Source organism: Stegodyphus dumicola, chromosome X1 (assembly GCF_044657685.1).
Source record: "Stegodyphus dumicola isolate Sdum_Otavi_A_Nest chromosome X1, ASM4465768v1".
NCBI lineage: Eukaryota > Metazoa > Arthropoda > Arachnida > Araneae > Eresidae > Stegodyphus > Stegodyphus dumicola.
The window spans coordinates 132429248-132451743 of record NC_140780.1 but is presented as its reverse complement, the minus strand read 5'-3'; the positions used below and the strand labels follow the sequence as shown (position 1 = coordinate 132451743).

The following is a 22496-nucleotide window of genomic DNA, read 5'->3' as shown; positions in this document are numbered from 1 at the left end:
CCTCGAGTGCTACGTTTGCTATTGATTGTGGATCAAAATCTAGGCAATAAATATTGCTACATTTAAGTGTACATTATAAATGTATATTTAAAATAAAACATTTAAATTCATCCCATATTCCACTCAGAACAAACCATTAGAAATAAAATCGATAACTACAAAACTACAAAGGAACTACAAAGTAAAAGATTATTTACATTCTTCGTCACATCGTCGTCAGGGGGGTGGTGCAACAAAAGAAGTAAATAAATCAGCCTGTTTCGGATTGACAGTGTATGTATATAACATATATATAAATTAGAAAGCTTATATATATAAATTATAAGTACTATGAAATTTAGAACCAAAACCACAAAGCCATGAAAAAAATGAAATTTAACACCAGCAAAATCAGATTTCAAACTTTCTATCGCCAATTTGTAACGTCAGTAGCACCAAATAAGCAACCATTAGCTCACTTTTCCCTTTTGAATAGCCGTCTTTTGTTCTACCCATAGTAAGTTCAAACTTTTATTAAATTGGTAAAAATATTTGCTCTCAGTTAATTACAAACACATTTGATAAATTATTACGTTTTAATCTGAATAATTTGAATTTTCATATTAGTAAATACTATATGTTTTACTTTTGTTTTATTAGGCATTGAATTTGTTTAATTTATATTTGTTTTTGTGTACTTTTATTTCATATGAAAGGAAACGTCTGTGTAGAGGTGGCATTCAGAATTTTCGAATGCTGAATTGTAATTAAATAATTCAGATTGGTTCATCAGCTAATTTTGGATGAACAGTAGCTTTTTCTAGGAAATGGGATTCGATTGAATCTTATCTACCTCTTCTTGATAACGTTGAATCAGATTTTAATTTGTTCCTTTTCCTTTCATATGTATTTTTTTTTTTGTTTTGTTTTGTTTGCTTTCAGGATTTCTTCTGGTTTAAAAACACTGAGTTGATGGGGTTCTTTTTAAAATTTTTATTGAAAGCTTTAAGGATTTTACTGGTTTTAAATTTCCTTTCTTTCACGTCTTCGTGGTTTTGGTTCTAAATTTCTTACTATTTCATCTACAACTGATTAATTTTTCAGCAACATATTGAGCAGAAATAATATTGGGATATTTTCAATTTTGTTTTAAAAATATGTTTGTGATAATTATATATATATATGGAGTTGTGGGTATTAGTTTGTTTTGTAAGTACTTATATGTATGTTAAGTGTTACAGATATGTATTTGAGAATTATTTTTAATACTTAGCTCGTTTTGAAATAATAACCCCTTTCTGTGTACATTTTTTAAATAAAAGAGTAGAATAGCTAAATTAAACTAATCAAAACTCGTTGCTTTGCGATAAACTATTGCAAAGAAATAAAAATACGATGCCAAATTGTTTTAGTATATCTTGATTCCCGCATCAAGAATAAGTTAACACATTTATCCTGATAAGCCTTGCGTTCTTAAGTACATATAATTTCTCCGTTTACCTTCAAAACTGAAACTATTTTATTGTTTATATTAAAATTCATCAAACGCTTTGCTACCAAGCTTTCACTAAAAATTTCATTTTGAGATATAACATTTTGTTTCATAGCATATACAGTTTGTTTTCAGGCATAGAAAAATAATTTCTCGGGAATAGTGCATAAGCTATCAAAAAAAAAAAAAAAATGAAAAAAAGGGGGGGGGAAGGAAGACAGAGGATTTAAATAGGACGCATTTAATCTCCTTTCTGATCACATGACATTTACGAACTGGCATGGAATCTATTCTTTAGAGTTAGTTTTGTAAGGATCTTAAGTTTTACTAACGTTTATTTTATTTTAAATCTTTACTATCACTTCTTATTTTCTACTTCCGGCCAGAATTATAAGCGTGAAGGATTTTATGCAAAGTTTGTCTGGCGAACGCCAAGTATTTAAGTGTGGCCTTTTTGCCAAGCGAAAGAGAGAGGAAGCAGTGAGTTCGAAGCAGGCCGCTTACCTTAAAAGTTACGCAGTTGCTATTTGCCTTCCAGGCCAGAGGTATTAATCCTCTTGATAAATTAAACGTATTGTAGTGTTCACAGTCTCTGTGCTACATACGCTTCCTGTTATTATAAGGCCAATCTTATTCTAAAGTTAAATTAGAGTTTAGTTTTATTTTGATATCTTTTACGTTAGACCCCGAGTGGAGGGTCATTGTATTCCGAAGTACGGAAGTCATTGTATATAAAGAAAAAATAAAGGGTTTTGTATACCCTTCGTCTGTATCCTGTCTACTAACTACAATTAGTGAACATAGCTTTAGTAAGCTCTCTGTTCCTAGTCAGGTCCTTGTATGTTTCCGAAGAAGGTTAGAAGAAACATTGAACCTGATAGTGGCGCCCGACGAAGAAGAATAACCATGGCCGAGTTTCAAGAACCTGTGCTGCCTGCAGAAACGGCTCAGAATCCAGAAATGCCAGCTGCCGCCCTGGAAGGATTTGGGTACATCGTCCAGACCATGCGCGCTTCGATGAAACCAGAAGCAACATTTAACGGAAACTCACCGGTAACCAGTTTTTTGGAAAAATTGGATGACCACTTCATGCTCTACCCCGTGCACGAGTTTCAGAAAGTTACCTTAGCTACCAGCGCTTTGAGGGGCCAAGCGCTTAACTGGTTCAAATGTATCGGCAGAAGTCTCTTGGGTCAAGCAGGAAGTCCCACCTATACTTACGAAAATTTCAAGACTGCCCTACTAAAAGCCTTCCCTGTTGTAAGGGATCGTGCGAAATTAGAAACAGAACTTTTCAGTATATATCAACAAAGAATGGAAAACCTCTCGAGCTTTATTTTAAGAAAAATTCACGTTTTCAAGCTCTTGTATGGAAACCGTCCGGATCCTGAAATAATTGAAGTGATTTTGCCGAGGTTACTACCCCAAGTGCAAGACTTTATTGAATTACGAAATCCGACTACACTGGAAAAGTTATTTGAGCTAGCAATCCAGTTTGAAAGTAGAAGAACGGCGGACGTCGAAAGAAGACGCCAATATCAACAGCGAAACCAATTTGGTACGCCAAGACTACAGCAAACTCAAGCACATGGCTACGGAGAAAAAGCGAATCAGTGGGCAAGGAAACCCGAGCATTCAAAAACAGCCGGCGAACGTCGACAGTTCAATAGCAACCCAGGAAAAAAGTCTCAAGGCCAGTGGAGAAAGAAGGAAAGCACCGAAAGGAAAAATAATTTAAACTAAAACGGATTTCTGCTGACGAGAGGGTGCGGAAATCCGAAGGCCACGAAAACCCCTCTTCCTACAAGTTAAATACAGGAATGGTGAAAAATTTGACTCTTCCGAAGATTGAAGTCTTGGTGAATAATATCCCGGCCACCGCACTCCTGGATACCGGCGCGCAGTGTTCCTGTGTGGCAGAAGTCTTTTTTAGAAAGTATTTTTTTAGAAAGTATATTATACTTTTAGAAAGTATTTTCGCAAATACCGCATATATAATGCGGATAATACGACAGTATTAGCGGCGCAAGGAAAAGAATGTAAGTGCGTAGGTAAAGTACAAGTATATATCCGTATCAAGGACGAACAAGTAAAGGTGATGTTTTTTATAGTAAAGAATTTGCAAGCACATTTAATCCTAGGAATAGACTTTCTTTCAGACGCACAAGCTACACTGGATTTTAATGAAGCGTCCCTTAGTCTGACAATGAAACCAGTGCGTGTAGAAAAGGTTGAACCGCCAAGGTTAAATCTTGACCACCTGCCTAATGACGAGCAAGATAGAATCCGACAAGTGGTAAGTGAATTTGCTTCCTTATTTAGTGATATTCCAGGATTTACTCAGGTTACTAACCATAGTATTGACACCGGAGATGCATTGCCGGTTCGTCAAAAACCATACCGGTATGATAAGAATAAGGAAAAAATTATAGAATGGCATATTACCGATATGCTACGTAAAAAGATCATAGCGCCCATCTCAAGTAGTTATGCTAGCCCGGTGGTTTTATGTAAGAAAAATAATGATTATCCTTTGGAGCATCCAAAAAGGTGGAGATTCGCTATTGATTACCGTAAATTAAATTCCATAACGAAATATCCGGTATATCCGTTACCGATTATAGAAGAAATTTTAAGGAACATAAAATCAACCAAATTTATGACGACTTTAGACTTAACGAATCGTTATTTTCAAATAGGGGTCAGGCCTGAGGACGTGCCTAAGACTGCTTTTATAACCAAGTCTGGCACTTATGCATTTTTGCGTATGCCGTTTGGCCTTTCTGGGGCCCCAGCAACATTTCAGCGATGCATGGACATTGTGTTAAGACCTGTTCTTGGAAAGTCCACATTTATCTATTTAGACGATATCATTATTACTAGTGATAATCTCGACCAACATATACAGGATTTAAGACAGGTGTTTTCTTTATTAAATGAGGCCGGTCTAAAAGTTAATGTCGAAAAGTGCAAATTTGCAGCCCCTGAATTAAAATATTTAGGTTACAAAATATCGCAAAAAGGGATAGAGACAGATGAATCAAAAATAATCGCTGTACAAAAGTATCCGACTCCAAACACGGCAAAGAAGCTCTCTTCTTTTCTAGGACTTTGTTCATATTATAGGTCCTTTATAAAAGATTTTGCGGCTATCGCTGAGCCATTGTTAAAATTAAAAAGGAAAAAGGCAAGATTCTCGTGGACGGCCGAAGCCAATAGTGCTTTCGAAAAATTAAAACAAGCATTAACGCAAGCCCCTGTGTTGAAATTTCCTGAAAAGGATGAAAATTTAGAAATTTCAGCGGATGCTTCGGATTATGCGGTAGGAGCGGTACTTTCGCAAAATCAGCAGCCCGTGGCATTTTTTACCCGAACTTTAAATCAAACACAAAGAAACTATTCCGCGACCGAGAGAGAGGCACTTGCAGTTCTGTTAGCAGTGCAAAAGTTCCGAGTCTATTTTGGAAAGGCGCCGATAACAGTATATTCTGATCATGCGGCGGTAACTAGATTGTACTCAGGGAAAAATTTATCCCCAAGGTTAATAAGATGGGCACTCAAGCTGCAAGAATATAATCTGGTAATCAAGCATACCCCCGGAAAGGAAAATATCGTAGCAGATGCCCTATCACGAATTAAATTAGACGAACAGGGTAATACCGTAAAAGTTGCAGTGCTTACAGCGTGTACAATAAATTCCCGAGAAACTGTAATAACCGAACTGGGTAAGGATCCTGAGTTTGGAAGTATTTATGAGTATTTGAAGGATCCTGAAAATTTTAGCCACCAAGATATTGTGGCGATAAGAAATAGGGCGGCCCATTACGAACTAATAGATGGTCTATTATTTTATACAAAAACTACGAATTCCAACAACGAATTTCGACCTGTTATCCCAGCTAGTCTTAGATTAAATATCCTGCAAGAGCTCCATGACAGCCCTTTAGCTTCTCATGCTGGTATTCGAAAAACTATCCAACGCGTACGCGAGGCAGTCTACTTTCCTGAACTGCAAAAGTTAACAAGGGCGTATGTCCAGTCCTGCCCAACATGTCAAGCCGTTAATTATATTAATTTCCGCCCGGCCGGGTTTCTAAATAGTATTAAATCCGAATTTCCCAATGAAATAATTGGCATCGATTTATTGGGCCCTTTCCCAAAAAGTCAGTTAAATAAAAGTCGCTATCTCCTTGTTATGGTTGATCATTTTAGTAAATGGACCGAAATTTTTTCCTTTAAAACGAGCCTCCGCGAAATTAGTTACTGATTCTATTTTAAATAAATATATTTTAAAATACGGGGCGCCCCTAAAAGTTATATCGGATAATGGTCCTCAATTTGTAAGTAATATATTTGAAGACATGTGCAAAAAACTGGGCATACGTCATTTAAAAATGGTCCCGTATCGGCCGCAATCAAATATAGCGGAACGGGTCAACAGAAATATAGTGAAAATTATCCGTAGTTATGTTAAAAATTTTCATAAAAGCTGGGATAACTATGTCAATGAATTTGCTTTCGCCCTTAGGACCGCAAAACATGATACAACGGGAAAAACTCCTGCTGAGTTATTTCTAGGCAGAAAGATTATAACACCGTTAGATAAATTATTTTATGTGCAACAAAGAGCCCCAGAATTTAAAATGGGTGATATAGAAAAACTAATTAAGGAGGCAAAGAAGAATACTGAAGTAGCACAGAGAAAACAAAAATTGTATTATGACTTGAAACGACGGGGAGTAACTTATAAAGTAGGGGATGAAGTACTAAAAATTAAGCATTCACTTTCTTCAGCACCAGAAGATAAAACTGCCAAATTTTTTCCACGATTTGAAGGACCATATGTTATAGAAAAAATAACTCACGCTGTTGTAGTGTTAAAGGCCAGAAATGGTGAAATCTGTTCCGCAAATATTGATCAAATTAAGCCCTACTTCGATCGTAATAAAATGCAAATCTTTTCAGATCTTTTGCAGGATCCGGCACGGCAGACACCGCAGGTACAAGTTCCAGAGGTGGGAAAACGACAAGTACAAGGGCAAGCCAATGAGAGACAGAAGCAAGTGAAAAGAAAATTGCCCCGCGGAAAAATTGAAGGTAAAAAGAAAAAGAAGCCGTTCCACCGTCCAGAAAACAGAGTTCACGAACACCCCCAGAATGAAGAAGGGAGAAGGACGACGTATGTGAAGAGGACCAGGAGAAATGACGACAACTATAACCCGGCTTTAAAACGGAAGATCGACTCATCCGACAGAACTCTCCGCAGCAAAGTCGCCGAACTGCGGAAGGGCCATCAGCGGCGGAGGAAAAAGTACAAGAAAAATTTGAACGGCCAACAACGAGGTCCAAGCAGAATCACGACAGAAGTTTCCCGGTTCCACCAAGACCAGCTGCCTTCAAACGGCCAAGACCACAAGCAGAGGACAAAAGGAAGGTGTTTAAGGGTGGCCGTACTGGTGAAAAACGGAAGCTTCCAGAGGAAAGCACTGAAGGGCGAGCCCGTACAAGAAGGAGGATCAACCAAGCTACTATCTGCTATACCTTTAAAGACTGGGCCCAGAAAAGGATGTCCGAATATTACAAAGATAAGTAAAATTTTATGTTACTTTGCAAACTTAAGTTAATCTTTCATTCTTACTGCAAGTGGCAGATTTCAAGAAGTTTTACCTCATGCGAGGTCTACCTTTATCGCCAAAAGGGCGAGAAATGAGTTATGACCGATTTTCTTATTATGTTTTTCAATTACTCGCGCGTAAAACTAAAGTTGATGTATAATAGCGTTGTGTATAGACTTAAATATTGTAAAAAGTTATTGTATAAATTTTATTTAAAACATTCTAGCAAGAAAGAAGTTTTAGTCTGAAAGACTTTTTGAAATGTAGTATTATTTCAATGTAGAAAGAATTGGCACTTGCTTTGAAAAGAATAGAAGTTAACAATGTACTACTAATGTATGTTTTCAAATGTGTAAAATTAACGGCATGTTGATATGTTCTTATATACATGTGAACTGTTATTTTAAATGTTAAGAAATACCGTGATATGGTAAAAGTGAAAGTAATGTTAAAAATTTGTTATTCGTGTGACTGTAAAGATTAAAATCATGACGAATATGTGGTAAAGGTTGAATGATGTAGTTAGGCTCTCTGACGCTACACTTTAGAGTTAGCCACTTTTAGAATAGTACCTCAGGGTTTAGAGTTGAAAGTAGGGTGTGTTAAGAGGTCTCGTTATGTTGAATTTTAACACGTTAGTGTTTTGATTGTAGGAGGAAGTGTGGCACACGTAGACAGAAACACATTCGTGTTTGGTGTTCTTTTACAACACATGTCAGAGAGCACGGGGAGAGATAATTAAAATAGTCATGAATGAAATAAGAATGTTAAGAGAAGTATATTCTATATGTTATTTGCAATGTCATTCTGTAACATTTCATTAAACTAGTTTTCCTTCCAGATCTCTGGAAGGAACCAGAATTGAATAAAGCTCCTGGTTAGATGCAGTACAGATGAAAAAAAAAAAGATTGTTGTAGATCCTGGGAGCTGCTATTGTAACAAATTTCTTTCTTTTAAATTTTCTAGTTTCTAGCGAAGCATTTTTTGTAAAAGGTTGGCCTCGCGTTAGTTTCTAGAGCTAAAAGTTTTCAACAAGGTCGTTTTAGACCTCAGTTTCAAACTAATTAACTCTGGCGGGAAGTATGTAAGGATCTTAAGTTTTACTAACGTTTATTTTATTTTAAATCTTTACTATCACTTCTTATTTTCTACTTCCGGCCAGAATTATAAGCGTGAAGGATTTTATGCAAAGTTTGTCTGGCGAACGCCAAGTATTTAAGTGTGGCCTTTTTGCCAAGCGAAAGAGAGAGGAAGCAGTGAGTTCGAAGCAGGCCGCTTACCTTAAAAGTTACGCAGTTGCTATTTGCCTTCCAGGCCAGAGGTATTAAATCCTCTTGATAAATTAAACGTATTGTAGTGTTCACAGTCTCTGTGCTACATACGCTTCCTGTTATTATAAGGCCAATCTTATTCTAAAGTTAAATTAGAGTTTAGTTTTATTTTGATATCTTTTACGTTAGACCCCGAGTGGAGGGTCATTGTATTCCGAAGTACGGAAGTCATTGTATATAAAGAAAAAATAAAGGGTTTTGTATACCCTTCGTCTGTATCCTGTCTACTAACTACAATTAGTGAACATAGCTTTAGTAAGCTCTCTGTTCCTAGTCAGGTCCTTGTATGTTTCCGAAGAAGGTTAGAAGAAACATTGAACCTGATAGTTTTACGAATCAAATCAAATGATTTATTCTCAGCTGATTCAGTGGGATCTGGTAAAATGCAAAATTGATTTTTAAATTATCTTTACGTATTATCTTTATTTTATCGTATTATCTTTATTTTTATGTAGGTTTTAAATTATTTCTGTGTATTTGCATATAATATTAATACATTAAACTATATCTACTGACTGTTGAGCATCTAGACCATATAGATTCGTTTAGGATTTAGATGATGTAGGTTCGTCTAGCATCGTCTACAGACAAAAAATACTTATTAACGAATTTTATTATTTTAATCATTGAATGTGGTAACAACATTTTCTTAAAGATAAATTAAATAGCAACAGAAACAAATGCGTGTGTTATTAAAAAGGAATGAAGCAGAAGAAAATATAACTGATGATTTAGAATTAAACGATGAAGGAAACATGTATAGCCTTGCTGACGAAAGTAATCTTCCAGCGACCTATGTGGAACAAGGAGGAAATAAATCTTCTAAAATGCGAAAACGATTTGTCAGTAAAGCTGCGTTCTCTCTCATTCTTTCTTTGCTACCGAAAGTAAAAGAATAAAATTAAGAGAAACTCATCTGCTAATTACTGAAGAGTAATGAGATAAAAAATGGCAAATTGACTGCAATTTCAATTATCGAGATAATATCATTATCTTCCACTTACACTGCGTAATCCTTAATCTGTGCGAAAGAAATAGATATGCATACTCCGTTGTAATCTCCATAGGTATCAAGGCAGATCTTACGGACGTTACACAAAGTTGCCATCCTACCTTTTTTTTTTTTTTTTTTTTTTTTTTTTTTTTTGCATGAAAATCAAGGTACTTTAATTGAAAGATTTAATGCAACTTATTTTTCTTTACTTACACATATATTTTAACAGATACGTAGATTATTTTAATGAAGCGACTTTAATGGATGCATACATAGGTTTTAATAGAAAGATTTAATGCAATTTATTCTTTTTATTTAGTCTTATTCATATAAAATTAATTTTAAATCTAAAATATTTTTCATGTTTGATATTTTATTGCATGGTATAATCTTTTCGCAATTAGCAGCCCTTTAAAGTATTTAGTCTCATTTACATTACCAGAGTTACCACTTACATTTTAGATCATGATCCCATCTAAAATTTTACCTCATTGCGCCCTGATACTTATAATTTATCTAAACATTTAGTCTACTACCTGATCTTTCTAAACTCACTGTGCCCTCATCGGAGAAATGTTTCCATATGAAAATAGGTTCATCTAGCAATATTTTATAACCATCGAAATTATCTGTTGGAGATTTTTTTTAATCATTGAAATTTCGCTTTTTAGTTCTGAAAATATTATTTATATTTCGCATCATTTTAGTTTTTATATCTTCCTACTTTCAGAAAAGAAAAATGTTAAGTTTAAAACTAATATTCAACTGCTATTGCATGTACAAATCCTTAGTTCTCATTTCTTTCTTGAAAACCAAAAGAAAGAGATGCATAACGTTATCCGAGAAAGCATGTACCAATATTTGGTAGGATAAAGAAACAGACATACTTAAGTGAAGAAGAGGAGTGCGTATGCAAAAGACTCTAATGCGACATAACTTGCGATGTGCAAAACATACAAGGATGAGTACGGAAACTGCTTTTCATGTCGCAATCACAAATTCATTTCCCGTTACGTAATGCTAATGAAAAAAAAAATTAAACATCATAGTGATTCCCTGTAAAGGCATAGAAATTGGTACACATCTAGCAAGGACATTTTAAAGTCATGATATGTCACGAAGAATAGTTCTCAAATTTATGGCACTCTGTCGAAACGAAAAATACATTGCTTCTAGTCGTGGAAACTGTGAATACGAAAGTTAGTTATGAGAATGTTCTTTCAATATTAGGAATCGCAGCAAACGTATTTGCACAGCAGTGGAATATTAGCCGAAATTATTTATATTAATTTATATTAATTATTTATATAATTATTTATATTAATTTATTTTAATTATAAAATATTAGCCAAATCAATGGTGAGTCGAAATCTCATTTCAAGCGGAACATTTCATTGGGAACATTGCAAGTTACTTATTTATGAAAAACGTAAACTTCTCCTTACGGATCTCACTGAAAAATTTCGATTACAGTGGAGCAGAGTACATCCAGATTGGATCTTAAATGAATAAAAACTTATAATTTGGACCGAACATAATTTTGTTCCTCATTAGAGAAAGGACATGCAAATAGACGCTCGGCAGGACTATATTATCCTAATGGCTTGGTTACAAGAACATCATATAGAAATGTGCTTGCAGTATTGGGGTACCTATAATATTGCTCATAGCATTGCTTCCAGATTTAGAGATCTTATTCTTCCTACCTAACGTCATTTTCTCAAACCAATCAATAGATCTTTAAACATTTCGGAATTGCCTTTTAGAGTTGTAGGATTATTATTTGAAACGAACCAGTTATTTATAATATCAGTCTTTAATGCTAATACTCTTTTTCGTTTCCTCACCAGAAATGTAAAGGATTTTAAAAATATTTCAGTTGAGGTTTTTGAATTCGAAGACAAAGTGTGTTTCTACTTCTCAAAGCCACCTCACTTGAATTCTGCCGTCTCTTATGAATTTGTAATTATTCGGCTTTGCGTTATGTGCTGCCGACATTTAAACTGTTACGCAGTTAGAGTTTTGCGCGAACTTTCTTTAATAGTGCAGTCTTTGACTACGAGTCCACTTTTCAAATTTGAATTTGACTGTTATTTTAGTTGCATCAACGCAAGAGGCGGTTGATGTTGTTAAGCAGATGTGCATTTATATTCAAAAATTGGGTCAAGTCAGAATCCCAAGAGTCGTAAAAACTACGCACGATATAGCTTTGATGAAAATTACATTTTCACTACTTTGTTTCTTTACGCTTTCAGATGGTAACGAATTAATATATTTTTTTAATTTTCAAATACGGATGTAAATATTATTTTTAGTTACTTAAATCCTGAAATAGTATTAACCTATCAGTACACTAAAAATTACATTACATGTAAAAATAAATAAATAAAAAATTAATAAAAGACATCAGTCTAAATGCTATCTATAAGTAATCTGAAAGTCATAAAACTAAAATATAAAATACTCACTACATCTAAACTCTATACAAGAAAACATTTATTACTTCAAAGCATTGGCAATTTATTTTTAACCCCTAACATCTGAAATATTAATTTCTAGTTACAGTAAAAGGTGAATCAGATTTCTCAGACTTCTCAAGATGGCAAGGTAAATGAAAATCTCATTAGGATACGACAGGGCTACTCAAATGCAAAGGTAGAAGAGCATCCATTTTAAAGCAGGAAACATAATTTTAAAGCGGTAGTCGTGTTAAATGCCACCTCGTTATACTACCTGGAAATTACGAGACATGCGAGTGATAAAAGTGACATTCAGAAACTAAAAACAAATTGCAAAAAGACTGCGACCCTATCCTCACAACTCGAAAGCGCGGATAGGAAAACGGCGGTGGGGGAAGCGTTTGACTGAAAAATCAGACGAATGGAAAAATCGCGTGTTCCCATCAGGGCTTGAGGGTCTGCCTCTTTGACACAAGAGGCCTGCTCTCTGAACACTTGATGAGTGGGACCGGTAATTAGCCGGAAAGAATCGCCCGATCGGAACGTTGGAAAGGGGAGCCATCCATTTATTGTAGTTGGTTAAATTAAGGTTTCTTTTCAATGCGAGATATTTTTATCATACATTGTTAGAAACTGTATCTATTTTCTTTTTGGTTAAATCCAGGTATCTTCTTAATGCGAGAAAGTTTTTATCATACATTTCAGAAACTGTATCTATTTTCTTTACAAAGTCTTTCTTCTGGACGATTATCATTAAAGCTCTTAAAATATAAATAAATTAACTTCAAAAATTCTGCGAAGATTTATCATAAAGCCTAAAATAAGCCTCTTGTTTCGCGCGATATGAGGATATGTATTGTTTTGCGGATAATTAGTCTGCCGAAACAAACAGAAGTTCCGTAAATATGATGAATGTTAAGTGTTAGATATTAACGTGGTTTCGCGTTATTTTCTTTTCAAAGTTTTCTTCTGGTAGTTTACTATTTTCATTCAGAATATGATATTTTATCCGATATACTTTAATGCTGATTGTGTGTATTAAACTGTAATTAAAATTAAAAAGTTTTAATGGTAAACATTAAAGCAGTTATCAGAATTTAAAAGATATTGAAAGCGAAAAACCAGGTACGATTTTTTTTTGGTTTGATATATTAGGACAAAGCACACTAGAGCTATCTGCTAAGGAAAAGGATGCGTTCGTGGAGGACTTACTAAGAGAAACTTTACACGTTACACATGAACGAAAATGCAGTCAGTCCCTTCGTCTGTAATCGAACCCGGGTCAGAACTATCAGCGTTCAGCGATTATATCTCTCGCCGCTGGTGCGCTGGTTTTAGCTTTATGAATGCTTTAAACCTGCTTGTATTTAAGTAATTAAAATTTTAACTGGGCTAGTAATTAGCCTCAGTCGATACTCTCAACTAAACTATAAAACTCTTATCAGATTTATCTGCAACTTAATACATAAAATATTAAAATGCAAAACATTGTTTCATTGGTAGACTAGAAATTATTGGCCATAATTTTAAGAACTGCCATAAGAAATAAAAATATTTTATTTTATTTAATTTTTGAGTTACTCAAAACTTATATTCTTAACAGGATCACTTGATAAGGATATTTCAAATGATGCAGTGAATTATTCCTTTGTATTTCAACTTTCAGACGGCAAAATCATTATAATTCCTTAACGTAAGTACTTCCTTAACTACCGATTTCAGTGTAAATGTAACGGTAGCTATAAAATAATGCCAAGAATCGATATTTAAATAGTACTTTCAGCTCACAATATGACCAAAATAAAGAAATATTAATAGACTACTTTAAGTGGGAGGGTCAGTGTCTTTGGAATGTCCAACATGAAAGCTATCCCTTAGCGAAACAAAGTACACCTTGTTTTTTGGTTTCAAAAATAGATTAAAAAATAATGCAATAGTACTAAAATAAAACCTTTTATTTATTACTTCTGAGCTTATTGGGAAGTCTCATTTCCAAAAATAAATTGCAGTATTTAGGAATATTTTTCTCGTGCTCATTTTGTTAACGATTATAAGATACCAGGCAAAGTTTTATTTTAATTCATGTTATTATGTAAGAGATTAAAATTTCATTCGCTAGAGAAGAACACATTTATATTTCAGATAGTTTTATTTACTTGTCATAAAATTTCTCCAAATATTTCTGGAAAAAAATATATAACAGTAACACATTTTTGTAAATAATTTATCGAATCTTCGAATCATTTTTACATGAAATTTACTGAAAATGTTTGGAAATTTTATACCTCTTTTAATTCTTCTACAGATAATGAGCAACTGAAATCAGTTTCTTGCACAGTTTCTTTCTTTCTTTTTTTTAGAATTGTATTTCTTTATTTATTTAAAACTGAATTTTTATCTGGAAGTGATTTATTCATTTTGTTGACATGAAAAGTATCTTAAATTGTATGTCGTGGAAGTTTTCATTTTTGGAATTTGTAAGTCCAAATCTGTTTCACAAATTAACTTCAGGTACCAAAAATTTCCTGATAACTTTTAAACGTCTTGTTTGAAAAGAATTTAGACTCAGAGTAAGAATATAAAATTAAATATCGTAAATTGGAATATAACTGCCAATTGTAAAAGATAGTTTAAAATCAGTACGGTAAAATATCTACCGAGAAAATATATTTGGATAGCTGAAACATAACTTTTCAGACAATACAATCACGTTAATGATCTCAGTTACATTAAATATACTGCAGTTTGAATAAGTGTTAATTAATACACACTGATGGTAGTGAGTTTTGCTGAATTTTTCAAGCATATTAAAAAATAGCGTTTATATAAACTGCTTAGTAACTACTACACGAGCATCGTTTTTAGAACAATTTTCGCTCATCAAATTTTTAATGGCTATGGTGAGAACAAACACGTGAACTATTAAATTTTATAGTACATAAAATTAAATGTGTATTTCCAAGTATTTCAAAATAAAAACACCAGTTGCAATTTCTATAATATCCCTCAATTCTATGCTCTCTCCCAGCCTAATAGAGAATTCCATGCAACAAGCGATAGACATTACCCAGTCACCATGAGCAGACCAGCCCGGTAGCTAAAGCTACGAGGTGGTGGGCCCCTCTAGGCTACAGGGGGTCCCTTTAATGATGGGACCTCCGCAGCTGGGTGGTCCCAAACATTTCTTGTCACATCAGATTCGACTGTGGTCCCTGTCTTCATATTCGTCAGGTGACGTCAACGAGAAAAAGGAAGAAAACTTTCCCTCAGAATCGAGAGTTTTTGTTTACTTTATTTCGTTGGGTATCGTGTCCCACGCTATTCGGGTAAAACATAACAACGTGTGATTATTGTCACCGATGTGACGAAAAGAGATTTGACTTTTAAGGATCATTAAGACGTTATTCAAAGATTTGGTTCTCATACCACGTGGAACTGTTTATTTATTTATTTTTTATATTTTTTTATCTGCATCCGTTCGATTTATTTCTTTTCTGAACAGCATTCCTTTTTTATTAGTATTTTGAGTACTAAGCTAGTGAATCAAATAATAGCACAGAATACTTTATTCCTATACTAAAAATCTAATCACAGTAATTAAAATTATAAAGTTCAGTTTTAAATTTAAAATTTTGTGTAAACTTTCTGAATAAATTAAAGTAATCCTAGTAAGTTATAATATTTGCTTGCAGCAATGCCAATAATACTTGATAAATGTGAAAGTTTTTCTTTGGAATATCTCATTTTTATTCGTAATTTCTGTTCAGATTTAGCTTATGTAAAATCTTCCCTCAAAATAAACAAGATCTGAATGTTATCGCTTTAAGGATTTCTATACATTTCAGCTTTTTTTATTTAATCACAGATTATCTCTCACTGATTGTCATACTTACTTCACTGATTATCTGGCTTAAATTTTAAGTATAATCTATTTTCTTATAAAATAATTAAATTTTACAAATGCATTAAATATAAAAATGAATGGCAATGTTATTCACCTGATTCATGGACGCTTAGCACACGTAGTGTCTATGGGTATATGAGTGATAACAAAACTTTAATTCTATGTACTTTGGGTTTTGAATAATTAGCAATGAATTTGATTTTTTTTTTCAACTAAAATAATTTATATTTATATTTATCACACGTTATGCACACCGAGTTTTCTTTCAGGATTCCTAAATTTCTTTTAGTTCTGAGTTTTCTTTCTTCATGCTACTACTTTTCTCTTTTCCAAATCTATTACATCATTTCATTAAAAAAAAGAAAAGGAAAAAAGAGAGAGAAAGATAGAGAGAGAGGAAAGAAAGAAAAACGAAGAACTTCGCCTATGGTAGCAACCATGATAAGTCGTGACGTGTCGTGGCTTCATTTTTATTGTACGGGATATGGAGAGAAGGTTTACTCCATTTATTCTAACCTTCTTCGTTTATAGTGATTCAACGCAAAATGCCATTTCGAGACAAACATCCCATTGGGAACTAACATCTCTTTTAGTTTTAGTATTCGTAGATTATATCTCTTTAAAAATATCAAAATATCATATAAATCAAGACATGCAAGTCAAAATATAAATTTTTTATTTAATAGTTCTTATAAATTAGCCAGGTGCAAAAAGATCTTCATTTCAGAAATTATTTTCTGTTGAAATTTAAAGAACACGAATCCCAAAATTAACCATAAAAACAATTATACAAAAAAGTACAATAATTGAACCAAATTTCCGTAGAACCATTTTGACAGTTACTTTTTATTCGTATTTTCAGAACTGAGAAATTACTTGAAATTAAGACCCTGCGTACAACTTCTGGGGATGAGATTTAAAAACAAATAAATAAATGAATAAATTTTTTTTAAAATAAATGCTTTTCATTTACGAGCTAACTTAAATGAGAAGGTAAGGGATATTCTATTCTTTTGAACTATGGACTAAATTTTTAATTCACCAACATAGCACTGCACCTTAACGCAGCTTTTTGTTTTTCTTTATTTTAATACACTTTAGTTTGGAATTATTCCCTTTCGCAAGAGCTTGCATTTCAAGTATTACCATCATTCAGATATTACTTAAATAATTACCTAGAAATTAAAATCACTTTACATTCAAGCAGAGCATATTCATTCAAATAGAAAGAGTGCAACAAAACAACATTTATTTCATATTTTGCACGATATTACTAAACATGTTGCTTTAATGCAATGTTCAACAGGATGATTTTTATTTAGTTCCATTTAAAAAATGAAATTTTTCAACAAATATATAAAGATAAAATACCTAGTAAACACATCTGGGTAATGCGTTCTTGCGAAAGCTTTTTCCAGCTCTTCGAGTTGATAGCTAGTAAATGTCGTCCTGTAACGTCTTTGTTTTCTCTTCGGAAAATCATCTCCCTCCATCATGGACTCAGCAGAAGCAGAACATTTGTTGTTGTCAACATCCTCATCAGCAACACTGATATTTTCATCCCCACTGTCCACTTCATCTACTGCCGCTGTTACGGACAAATCTTCAGCAACTGCCTCTTGCTGGCGAGCTTTTACTTGCTCAGGGCTTGAGGCAGGCCGCGGCGATTTGTCTCCCACAAGTCGCATAACAGACAATTTGTGATGATGATGGAGAGGATTAAGGTGTTGTTGCTGCTGATCCTTCTGATGGGCATCCATGAGGTTGAGGGTACGGGCAGCCTCGCTAATGCACTCCTGGCGTTCGATCTTGTCTGATATGCCCATAGTATTATTGGTGGTGTTGGAATGGCGGTCGGTTAGTTCCGTCGTGATGCCACCTTCCGTGGACTGGATTGGGCCCCCGAGAACGGACAACGTGGAGCACAAGTGAGCTGGACGGGGAACTGAAATAAAAATTTAACTAATCAGAAATTATATTTTTGGAAATTTAATTGAATACATGAACAGGAATTTCTCCTACATCTTCGACTCTAATCTTCTTGATAAAAGCAAAACGACATTGCATAAAAAATCACTTATAATTGATTAAGTTGTTAATTCGAGTTTCTTCTTAATTATCTTAATATTTAAGTTATGCGTTTAACTTTTAATTCCTTTACTAAGTAAAACAGTTAATGTACGTAGGTGGATAAAAAAAAGGTTACAAACATCAGCATTTGAAAAGCAATTATTGTGGTCGGAGTGTTTGTAGACAGATGCCATTAGTTGTCTGGCATCGGTTGTGCAGGTAGGTAGAATATGTTTGCAAATGCGTGAGAGCGAATGAAATGGCAAGACGTTTAGAAAAGTGGACTCGCTTGGAGGTGCGAGCTATGATTCGTTATTCTGATCGAGTACCTCCAACTTGGCCATACCATTACTGCCAATCGTTATTCCACTTTGACAAGGTTACATGAAGCCATCCGACGCAAGCGCCCTGGCATCATGACTGATGGTGTCATCCTCCTGCATGACAATGCCCGGCCCCATACTGCTCGCCATCCTCACAAAACTGCTGCAAAATTGGGAAGTGTGGGGTCATCCCCATATAGCCCAGATTTAGCGCCCAGTGACTATTTCCTTTTCCCGAAACTGGAGGAATATTTATCAGGAATGAGGTTCTCTTCAGACAGTGATGTGGAAACAGCTGCCGAGAACTGACTCATTAAGTAAGGACGTGATTCCTACCAAGCAGGATTAAAAAAGTTGTCAGATAAAGTTCAGATAAATGCTTACATAGATCTGTGATTATGTTTTCCACATAGATAGAAAAGTAGGCCTCTTAATTCCCTCTTGTACTTTGTCTATCGTTAATAAATAATTTATTATTAACCTTGTAACCTTTTTTTTTTTATCAACCCTCGTATATTATGTCATAGGGTTTAAATAGCTGGCAAAAACTTTCCAACAAACGTATATTCGGTTATATAACGTCAATTCTGCTGCTTCAAGTTAACTGATGTTTTACGACGGATATTACAATCTATGATCTACTACTTCATGCTCCTTGGGTCAGTGTAATTTTTAGTTTGTAAGAATAATGAAAAGTAATTCATTAAGAACCAGTCACGACAGTTCTATAAATCAAAGAAAGGGGAAAAACGTAACTATCTCAATAAAAAGATAGCTAAATAATTCAAAGCAAATAACATTCCTTCTTTACCAAAACAAATAACAGCACTTAACAATAATACCTTTACTCAACCTCTCAGAAACCTAGAGAATCTAATATAACTTCTTAACTGTAGAGACATTGCCTTAAAAGTAGCGGCATAGGGCATTTTGCAAGCATTAAACCATTACGAAAATCTCAGATCTCTTTAATGCTGGCGAAATTCGTAAGTTCCTAATTTTATTTAAGAATTTGCATTTAACAAATAAAAAGAAACAGATCAGATTTAACCAAACGGCCTTACTGATAGATAGCAAATATAAATCCAAAATCAACGTATAGTATTCCAAAAGAAATCGATTTCCTCACCCCCAAGAGGGCAAGTCTCGGGAAAATAATGACGAATAGAATAGCAATTTTTTGCCGTTTTTAAATTAAGTTAGGTTGTTGAAATATGGTCAAGCATGGGAAGATTATATCATAAGAGTAAGAATACGATCTCAAAGGACTAAAGTAAACTGGCTCGCATTCACGCTACACATGGAAAATGTCGCGAGAAATTACCATGCAGACAGACTGTTCCCCTGGGATCGAACTCCTAGTACTCACCGGCTATAAACCTTCGACCATAAGCAGACCCGCATTTTTTTACAATTAAAATTTTCTTTTATTACTTTATTCACAGTACAAACAGACATTTCAAACGCTAATGATGCTATCCTTTGAATATATGAGTCTTCTTTTGAAATCATCTTTTGATTTTGAAAAATGTATCATTCTTTTTCCTGTAGAAAGCAATGATTAACAGTTTTTCCCTTTGCTATGAATCATATGCTTGCTGTATCCTTAGATATTTCGATTCCAAGACTGCTTATCTTTTTTAATTGAAAAACCAAAATGTGTTGTTATGTTATTACGTATGGCAAAAACAAAATATGTTGCTATGTCGTTACACATGGCAATATGTTTCTTCGAAAAATGTAAAAATGTTGCCTTCTATGAGGTTTATTTCCATGAGCTATTTTGAGCTAACAAAATTCTGAACATAGCTGATAATAATTTAGGCCTCAGTATAAAAGTTGTTGTTGAATAAACTTTTCTCTTTAGTTCTTTTCAGTAACTTACTTAATCATTCAAAAAATATCCGAACAACTGAATTAGAAGTAAAGAAATCTTAAGTATAAACCGAATAATGAAAAATTTAGTTAATTTTACGACTGTTTGAATCAAATGGATATAGATAACTAAATACGGGCGTACAAAATTAAGTAATATCTGCAATTAAAGACATTCTTACTTTAAGGAGAAATGAAAGAAATTTCTTAATCATTCTCTACATTTATAAAATTTTAACCATTTTCATTAAACTTCCTTTGTCTCTTTATTTAACATTTAACGGCTCATAATTTCTAGATATATTACAAAGTACATTCAGAAAGTATTTCAAACTGATAAAATGCAATTTTATATATTTGCAATAAATTAACTAGTTACAAATAGTTTTCATGGAAAGTGAATCTGATTTCCGCTCGGCAGAGCTAACCTTTCCCACATCCTGTCCAGTCCATCCTCCATGACTTTTTTTTTCTCAAGACAAGTGGGCTTTACGCCTTTTGCACCGTGAAAATCAACAAACAGTAATCAAGCCGGAAATTAGAAATCAAGTTGTCTTACTTTTATTTCTGCACTATTTTTTCCTTGTGGGAAACACGGCAATTTCAATGAACACCTTTTGCCGGGAAGCTCTTAATAGCGTATTTTAGAAACAAAGTGCTTCTAAGGAAGAAAACTGTATTATTATATGAAGGACTTTTTTTTTTATCCTGTTTAATCTAAGCGTCTTTTTGAAAAATATCACAATACTACATATTTACGAAGTCATGATTAGGACACTTTAAGACTTAAAAAAATGCAAGTAGGTATAAACATGTATCACTGTATGACTTAGTTTTAGACAAAAAAGTCCGTAATAAAACAAAATATCCTAGCATTGTGTGTGAATGTATCCTAAATTCTTCATTTCTGTATCGAAATTTAGAATTCCCCCCCTTCTCTTTTTTTTTTCTTTTTCTTTTTTTCTTTTATCAGACTGCATTTTCAAACTGATTTCATCACTTTTGCCAAAAGTAAGTAATTCAAAAAAATTATTTGCAACATATTTCCAGCTATACATTTATGTACGTAAACCATCTTTCATCTGCACTTCGTTAGTGCTTTATAATGTTTTTAAGCACTAGACAACTTTTAGGCATTATTTTAGGACTACGCAAAATCAAACTCACACAACTTACACAGGTTAAAAATCTCAAACCGAGATAATTTTTAAGAAATTTAACATTTAAAAAATCAAGTAAGTATTTCGTAATCACTTATTTTTAAGCACTCTATATGGAGTTATTTTATACTGCTGCTTTTAATGAAAGTAATTATCTTCGATGATTTTCTACATGGTGTGATTGCAACCAGTGTTCCGTACCAATATCGTATCATGTTTCAGAGCAGCTGGCCTTATAGATGAAATTTGATGCCTCCTAATCTTATTTTAAAATTCGCTTCACTAAGTTCTTAAGAGCGATAAAAATTTGAGGGAACTAGAGGCAGAACAGGAATTTTGTTACCAACCTCCAAAGCTCTATGAATTTAGAAAACCCGCTTTTCAAGACCAAATGAGAGTAACATGATAGGAAAGCTGATGATTGAAGTAGATGCAACTGTTATCAGAAATTTAAAATTATGTCTTGGAACAGAGACATAACCTGCATTTAGCATATATTACTTTCTTCTCTGCTATGCGAGATAACTTCTCTCTGTCCTGTAAATTATGCAAATAATAAACGTTCATTAGAATTTTATTCCCAAGGCTAAAGGAGCTCATGCCTTTCAATTCATATTTTATTTAGCCGTAGATATTTATGTTTTATTTTATTTTTTATTTGTTTGTTATCTTCTTATGTAATACAAAAATTCAGAATATTCTTTATATTCTGTTCATATTTGCGGGAAGAATGCTTTTCATACAAAGCTTTAGAGACATCATTTGTTATAGGAAGTAATATTCTGGTCTCATTTGCTTGGAACCTAGCTCCCTAAATGATAACACCTTAATTGTCTACAACATGAATTTGCGAATGAGAATCTGATTTTCAAATTTACAAATAAAAATTTTTGAGTGTTATCGATCTGATAACCGAACTTTTGTTTTGGATATTTCAGTTAAACCTTATGTGTAAATGTTACATGAACAGTGAAGCAAAAACTAAAGAACAATTTCTTACACTTTTTATTCACTTTACTCTTAAATAATATAGATAAAGAATTTTTCCAAGTAATAAATTAGGAGTATGATTTCGTTGGCAGCATAAGCGAAACACTTCCAAAAAAGAACCAATTGTTTAGATAGAATTGTATAATGAATGGAATTTTTATTAACCTTAAGTATATTTGTAGAGACATTAGGATTGTTTTGAAAGCCGGAGAGATGAAAAATTAGCAACCGCCTTTGCCGGGAATCGAACCACGGACCTCTGGAATATAGGCCCAGTGTGCTGAACCACTAAATCACGAAGGC

At 33.7% G+C, this 22496-nt stretch overlaps 1 protein-coding gene across 3 annotated transcripts in view; it reads right to left on the bottom strand.

Annotated features, from left to right (window-relative positions):
• Positions 1–22496, bottom strand: part of LOC118185795 (uncharacterized) — a 346837-nt gene that overhangs the window by 87397 nt on the left and 236944 nt on the right. For all 3 annotated transcript variants that reach the window (XM_085807229.1, XM_035355703.2, XM_035355702.2), the window contains one exon: positions 17147–17720. In XM_085807229.1, coding sequence (XP_085663355.1) covers positions 17147–17720 — 574 coding nt within the window. The remainder of the gene's footprint in view (positions 1–17146; positions 17721–22496) is intronic.